General features: G+C 47.2%; 1 protein-coding gene across 1 annotated transcript; it reads left to right on the top strand.

Moving 5' to 3' along the window:
- Nucleotides 1-4,153: 4,153 nt before the first annotated feature.
- On the top strand, nucleotides 4,154-4,595 carry LOC306815787 (uncharacterized protein; the record flags this gene model as incomplete). The annotated part of the gene is made up of 2 exons (XM_079332333.1): nucleotides 4,154-4,243; nucleotides 4,488-4,595. 2 exons carry the CDS (start codon nucleotides 4,154-4,156, stop codon nucleotides 4,593-4,595), a joined length of 198 nt encoding a protein of 65 aa, XP_079188459.1.
- Between the last annotated feature and the right edge of the window lie 3,344 nt (nucleotides 4,596-7,939).

The raw sequence follows: 7,939 nt of genomic DNA, 5'->3' as shown, positions 1-7,939 counted from the left end.
CACAGGCACCAAACACTGCACTGTAGGAGCTAAGCAGAGTGCTGTGGATTTAATCAGCATAAGCAGCTTGATAACCAAGATGCCTTGGAAGGAACAAAAAGCTTGGAAGACTCCATGAGATGGATCATAATGGTGACAGGAAAAGAAGAATGAATCAAACAGAAATTTGAAAATGGGTAAGATTGCGTGATGTTTAACCCAATCAATGTAGTAAAATTACCACATTCCTAAAAATGGTATATAAGCACATATTTCTGAGAGTAAATTTGGATTCTGACCAGCAGTCAGTAGACCCCCTCTCTCTCCCAGTCGTTGATTCTCCAGTGCTGAGCGCTGCTGTGCCGGACACGCTGGATCTCCAGGAGGAGCTGGAGCCCAAGGCAGCAAAGTGGCACCATTGACTTGCCAATGCATTTTTCTCCATTCCTTTGGCAGCAGAGTGCAGGCCTCAGTTTGCTTTCACACTGGGGGCACGTGCAGTACACCTGGAACCAACTGCCCCAGGGTGGAAACACAGCCACCATCTGCCCGGGCTGAGCCAGGCTGCACTGGAAAAGGGAAAAAAGCTCCAAAAACATCTGCAATACATCAATAACATCATTGTGGGTAACAGGGCAATAAAATATTTGAGAAAGGAGAGAGGATCATCCAGATTCTGCTGGAAGGATTTTGCCATTGAGAAGAGCAAAGTCAAAGGACCTGCCTGAGAGATCCAGTCCTGGGAGTAGAGTGGCAAGATGGACAGAGCCAGATCCCCACTGAAATGATCAATGAGATCACACAGTGTCCAACAACAGCAAGAAGGAAAACACAAGCTTTCCTAGGGGCCATAGGTTTTTAGAGAATGCATTCCTGAGTGCAGCCACATTGTGAGCCCTCTCTACCTGCTCACCCTAAGAAGAAAAATTCCAGCTGTGGCCCTGAACAGCAACAAACCTGCACGCAGACCAGAAAGAACTGGCCAAAACCTCTACCTTTGTACTGAATCATATATAGTAACCAATGTTCTGTGGAGTGAGCTAGAAAGGTGAAAAAAGGCCAGCTAGCAACATAAGGAAAACCAATTGACGCTGCTGAGAGTGGAAAAACATTGCACTCAGACAAACTCTCTGTAACAGTCCATCATGTAGATGGCCACGTCCCCATAAGTCAGGATAATAAAGAACACTAAAACAAGGAGCAAGTAGATCAAGCTGCAAAAAATAGAGATGTCACAAATAAAGTTAAATTAGCAACATAAAAGAGATTGTTCCTAACTCAATAGGCCCATAGTGCCTCAAGCCATCAAGGCAAAAAGCCACATCTAAGTAGACACAAAACTGAAAGCAGATTTAACTATAAATTGCATTCCTCCTTACATTATCCATAACTGCAAGACATGTGCTAAAATCAAGGAAGCCAAACCGATAAAGCCTCTCTAATTGTGGGCAGTATTCCAAATATAGTATAAAGAAGCCAGCAAATGAACTACATCACACTGCCTCAAACCCCCCAAGGCAAGTGCTACGTCATCACAATGTAGAAGCCACCACTAGATCATTAGAAACCCACACTGTACCTCACACTACTACTCAAAACACCGTCTGAAGCCCAAAAAAGCAAGTCCTATAAAAACACAGCACCCCTGAGAGAATCCTCAGACAACAGGACCCATTTCAAGAACAGCCTTAGAAACACCTCAGCCAAAAAACAGGATATTGAATAAATAGATCATATCCCTTATCAGACACCAGCTGCCAGGAAAGTTGAACTGTACAACAGACTACTTAAAATTACCCTAAAGGCACTTGGCAGGGAAACATCCAAAAATTGAGAAATGAACTTAGCAAAAGCCGCCTCAATAGTCAACACCTGAGAGTCCATCACTCAAGCAAGTCCTGCCCAGTCTGAAGCCTTGCACACAGTGCATAGGGATAAAGTCCCTGCAGTACACATAAAAGACTGTTTAGATTAGGCCCAACTCAAGCAAAGGCAAACCAATCCATACAATTGTTTTTGCTCAAAAACCTAGTTACACTTAGTAGGTAATGCAGAAAGATACAGAAACCCATTGAGTACCACAGAAAAAAATTAATCTTAAGTGAGAACTGTGTAAAGTTTCACTGTGGATGAAAATATAGCAGAGTTTAAAGAAGGTTAATTCTTTAATTAATTATGATGCAGATGGTAACAGAATAAGGAGTAGATCATGTCTTAAGTTGCAATGCAAGATGCAAGCAGAAGTATACATTCTATTACTATCTGCTGAAACCAGGTGGAGCAGGGCTCCTTATCTCTGCCATGACCCATCTCTCAGAACTCTTCCCCACAAGGAGTTATACCTTATGGGAGATGCGAGGCAAGAAGAAAAGCCAAGTATTTGTTTCTGAAATTTGAAACATCAGAGCAACCTTTCCCACTAAATTCCCACAAGAAGACCAGGCCTATCTTCATCACCACTAGATGTTAAAAAAGTAACTACACCCTTCTCCAAAATCATTGCTTCAACAAAATCACATCTGTCACTCCAAGAATATCATAGGTACCATTATTCAGACTGTAACCAACACCCTCAGCAACACGGTTACAGGCTGCATTCTGACCTTGCCACTGTTTTGGTCTTTATATTACTATACTTCTGTTTTCATTTTTCCAGAGAAAAACTGCTATTCTAAATCCCTTATATTTTCCAGGCAGCTCCTCAATTTCCAAGCCATATTAATTTAGAGGGAGGGAGTTTACATTTTCCATTTCAAGAGAAGCTCCAGAGCTCCTCAGCAGACACCTGTCTGTCAAACCAAGACAGTGCCCTGCTGCAGCTCCATCCCATGGCAGGATCCGCGCTGGATGATCCCCAGGGACCCCCGGTGGGCAGAGCCCCCCCTGAGCCCTGGTGCTGCTGATCCGTGTTGGGAAGACACCTGGCTGGGTGCTGCACACCCTCCCCGTGGCCTGGATTTTCTTTGCATTTCTCTTTGTCCTTCCCAAACACCCAAAACCAGGATAAAATAGAGATGTTAAATAACGACCTGCTTGGGGACACGGGGGGATCTTCCAGGAGATGCGGGGATGCTCGGTTCCAGGGATTTGAGGGGTCCTGGGAGGGACCTGGGGGTTCTCAGGGCTTTGGGCACCCCAGTTCCAGCGGCTCTGGCTGCGCTGGGAAATCGCTGGGAGCGGACGAGGAGCGGGAGGAAGAGGAGGAGGGGAAAGAGACGGAAAGAAGCAGCGGGAGGAAGAGGAGGGACACAGGAGGAGCGGCAAAAGGAGGAGCGATTTGGAACAAGCGCTTCCCCCTGGTCGCTGAGGTCGCAGTTTCTCGGGTCCGGCACCATCGCCCCCCAAAATCCCGCAGGTGAGCGGGGAGGGGAGATCGCCCCAAATCCATCATGGGAGGCTCCGGAGGGTTTTATTTTGCGGTTTCAGGGATGTTTGGATCTTGCAGGTGCCCAAAGCAGAGCCCCGGAGCTGGGTAGAGAGCAGAGGGCGATCCCGGAGCCGGGGGAACCCCCGGCAGCCTGGAGGGGGGCGGGAGGTTGGTGCTGAGCGGGCTCCGGGCCCCCGAGGCTGAAAGGGGCGCTGACTGCTCCAGCTGCCCTTGGGCAGCGCCACCATCAAACCCAACGCGCTCAGCCCTTGTTTTCCCCCCAAACCAGGATTTTCCAAACCTTGGCACCAAGGAGGAGGCCATGAGAACGAGGTCGATGGTCCGTGAGCCGCAGGCAATGAGGATGAAGTCCAGTGCCCCTTTCCCCATGTGTCCTGCTCCATCTCCCAGCCCAGCACGTTCCCGGCTGCAGCACAGCCCTGCGGGGATCTCCTTGCCCTTGCCTCTGGCACGGGGGCAAATCCCATCCTGTCCTTGTCCTTCCTCCCCCAGACAAGGAGCTGAGCACGAACAGCAGGGAGGACAAATCCCCGCGGCACAGCCTCGGGCAAGAGGCCGTTTGCAGCGGCTCCACGGCGCAGGAATGCAACGGGAGGAAAAGCCCCACAGATTCCCGCAGCAGGAGGGGCTGCAAACACACAGCCCGGGGATCCCAGCAGGAAAGAGCCAGCCCGGGCGGGGGAGGCGGCCGGAGCTCGGAGCTGGGGCTGCGTGAGCAGCTTCACACCATGGGGAGAAGCCCACAAGTGCTCGGAATGTGGAAAGAGCTTCAGGACGAGATGGGACATGATCAGACACCAGAGAATCCACACGGGGGAACGGCCCTACGAGTGTGGGGAGTGTGGGAAGAGATTCAAGCGCAGCTTACATTTGACTGTGCACCAGAGGAGCCACACTGGGGAAAGGCCCTACGAGTGTGGGGAGTGTGGGAAGAGATTCAAGAACAGCTCAAGCTGACGTTCACCAGAGGTTCCACAGGGGAGACCCTACGAGTGTGATAAAATGCAGAGGTTTCGGAGGCAGCTCCAAGCTTCTGAAGCACTATCACACTCACTGGGATGAGAGGCCCTTCTCCTGCCGCGACTGCGGGAAGGGATTCAAGACAAACTCCCACCTCATCAGGCACCGGCGCATCCACACGGGGGAGAGACCCTATGAGTGTCCTGAGTGTGGGAAGAGCTTCTCCAGAAGATTTACCTTGACGAAACACCAACAGAGTCTCCACTGAGAGAAGCCCTGTGAGTGCCCCGAGTGCAGGAAAAAGCTTCGTGCTGGCCCCTGTCACCTGGATTTTTCTTTGATTTCTCGTAGTCCTTCCCAGACACCCAGTACCAGGGTACAAATGAAGACACTGAACAAGACATGCCTGCAGACACAGGGGGATCTTCCAGAGGATGTGGGGGACCCTGTGTTCCAGGCACTTCAGGTTTCCTTGGGGGTTGCTCGTGGCTTTGGTCACCCCAGGCCCAGCGGCTCTGGCTGCACTGGGAGATGCTGACGGAGGTTCTGGGGCAGCTGATCAAGGACCCCCCTGCCCTGACACCCTCCCCGTTTCCCCCTGACCCAGTTCCCGCTGTCCCCTGTCCAGGAACCTTTTCTCCCCACTGCCACTGCCCTTACCCTCAGCCCATTCCCTGTCTCAACACCACTCCTGCCCCGTCCCAGTTCAGATCCCATTCCCGGTATCATTCCCTGTCCTGTATTCCTCTGCCTGGTTACCGTTCACATATTCCCAGTCCCATATTCCCTGTCCTGTTCCCCTTCTAGTATTCTTGTCCCAGTCCAATTCCCCATATTCCCATTCCCAATCCTGCTGCCTTATCCCCATGTCTGTTCGCTGTCCAATAGTCTAAATCCCCATCCCCATATTTTCTCTTCAGTTTTTGTTACCATATTTCCTGTTCTGTTCCCATAATATCATTTCCTGTTCCTGTTTTCATTCCAGTTCCAATGTCCCTTTCCCAGTCCCCACTCTCAGTCCCTGTCCCCATTCCTGGTTGTGGGAAAGTGGAACAGAGAAGCCTCTCTGACTCCCTCCGAGAGAGAACAGTATACAAGAATTAAATTTAAAATATTTTGAGAAATTAAAATACAGGAACCCACACAGACATGAAATAGAGGTCTAAGTTTTAGTATAAGGAATTAGAAATATTAGGTAGCATAGGAAATATTAAGTAGCATGGATATGAAGTAGAAGTTTAAATCTTATAGTGAAGTACATAGAAATATGTTTTAAATACCATAAAAAGTAAAAGCCGTGCAATCTCCTATAAAAATAGTGGCTGCATTGAGACATTAAAAACTTAGTTCTAGACAAAATAAAATGACAGTAGGAATATTTTATATATTCTTCACGTAGAACAGATAGGCCATATGCACAAGTTATATATATTACAGAATTCTAATAGGTTTAGGAGAAATTTGTCAGGTTCACGGTTTTGGCTCATTGGGTAATTTGTCAATAAAAATCCGTGTATTGGAGCCAGAGCTCTCTCTCACTCCTCTCTCTTTGCTCTGTCCTCCTCCACCACCACCATCATCACCACTACCAGCACGTGAGAGGAGAAGAAGAGGAAGATGAAGAAGAAAAGAACAGAAGAAGAAAGGCCAGGGAGCATCTGCCTCTGGAGACTCTGCACCAGCCGCAGCTTCAACCTCTTGCAGCAGAGAGCTGCTCCTGCTTCCATCGGGACTTTATGGCAGAGAGATTGAACAGGGACTGGAGAGCCTTGGGCTCTTTGCCTTTGGAGCCTGACGTGCCTTGACAAGAAACAACTTTACAGCAGCCAGCAGCTGCTCTGCTCAGGGAAGATCTAAAGCCACAACCAATCCCCACAGCCGGTGCCAGTCCCGGTTGTGGACACTGCTGGAGGCCTAGGCACATTTTAGCTAGGCCTTTCTCTCAAGTTTTAAGTATTTTTCTCAGGCCATGAAACTTTCTCAGCCTCTAGCCAGGACTTTTCCCAGGCCAGAGACCCTTCTTTACTTTAAACAGAAAAGAAAAAATCATAACAGAGATAAACACCTGCAAGGTCCATGAGAAAGTCAGGGAGCAGAGGTGTCTCCTTCTCTGACCAATGATCTGGTTGTATTTTGTTTTCCATGAACTGTCTTATTTAAGGCAATGGTTTCTTTCAATAAATTGCTCTTTCTTGCTCTTTTCTGCACCAAGCAAGAGAGTGTCTTGTTGCTGTTTTTTCACTGTACCATAACCCTTCCACGGCAACAGAGCCAGACACAGCATCAGCAAGTCACCACTGCTGTGTTTTGGCAGGACTTTGGTTCTGCTCTTTCAAAGCAACAGCAGCTTGTAGGCATTTTGTCACTGAAGCTCAGCACTGACTGAAGTGGCGTTTTTAATGCACTCCCTAACTGCAAAACACCTTCAGACACACTTTAATGGCAGACAGGCTGTGGGACCGGGGGGTTTCTGGACAGTCACGGGACAGACTCAGGAGCTTATTATTTGCTGTTCTTCAGGGTTGTATTTTATTATAGGGCATGGGTATAAGAGAGAGTTTAGAGAAAAGTTAGAGATTAGAAGTAATAAGACTGGAGAGGAGGAGCGGGGAGGGAAGGGGAGAAGCAGGAACAGGAGAGGAGAGAAGAGAGAAGTAGAAACAGAAGATAAGAGAAATAGGGAGAAGAGAGAAATAGAAGGATTTTCCATTTGCAGTACAATAAGTATTTTTCCATAATGAATATTCTAAATTCCAATAACCAATCTATTACAATATACTAATTTCCTAATATTTGCATGCAACCGATAGGAACAACTAAATTACCATGTTTTATGGCTTTACCCTTATCTTGAGATCTTTCCTCCCAGGCTTGGGACAGGATATCTGCTGCTTCTTTGGCATGTATGGTATTTGGTTTTATCTAAACAAAGGAAGAGGTCTCAAACTTTAACATAACTATTTTCAGCATCTATGTCAAATACTGCTAACATCTCTATTTCATCTATTGTTTCAGAACTGCTTGCTAGGCATTCATAAGTCTTTGCTATTCCTTCATCAACATCTCCCCCATTTCGTTGAACAACAAAAATATTAGAAACTGTCTTGGTCATTATTTTCTTTATACACTGGAGTATGCAGGGTAAAAACACTAATAACAAACTATTACTAATAGAATAAACAAGCCTATTTTACAGAGTTCCTTTAGACAAGAGGCAAAGCTCCAACCTTCGAACAACCTGTCTAGCCAGGTTGGATCACTTGTAGTAATTTGGATAGCTAAATCCTTCAAATTGTGCAACTGTTTATGAATGGAAACAGAAGGATCTCATAAATTCATGCAACACAATCCTTGAAAATCTTCACAGCCATGCCCATGAGCCAGTAAAAGTAAGTCAAGGGCTGCTCTGTTTTGTAGAGTGGCATGTTTCACTGCTTCTTCATCTGTCAACAAGTCACTAATTGCAATTGATGTGGTATTTACTTCTTTAATGAGCCAACATCCCAACTGATTTAACTGTCTCAGAGCAAATGAGGTGCTCACCTGAGGTAAAAAAACGCTTGGGATAATTGTCGTGCCAGAGTTCCACGGGCGAAAGTCACTTTCAAAATT

This window comes from Erithacus rubecula (assembly GCF_903797595.1).
Source record: "Erithacus rubecula genome assembly, contig: scaffold_228_arrow_ctg1, whole genome shotgun sequence".
Classification (NCBI taxonomy): domain Eukaryota; kingdom Metazoa; phylum Chordata; class Aves; order Passeriformes; family Muscicapidae; genus Erithacus; species Erithacus rubecula.
Note: the sequence above shows the minus strand (reverse complement) of the source record. Positions and strands in the feature narration are given on the sequence as shown.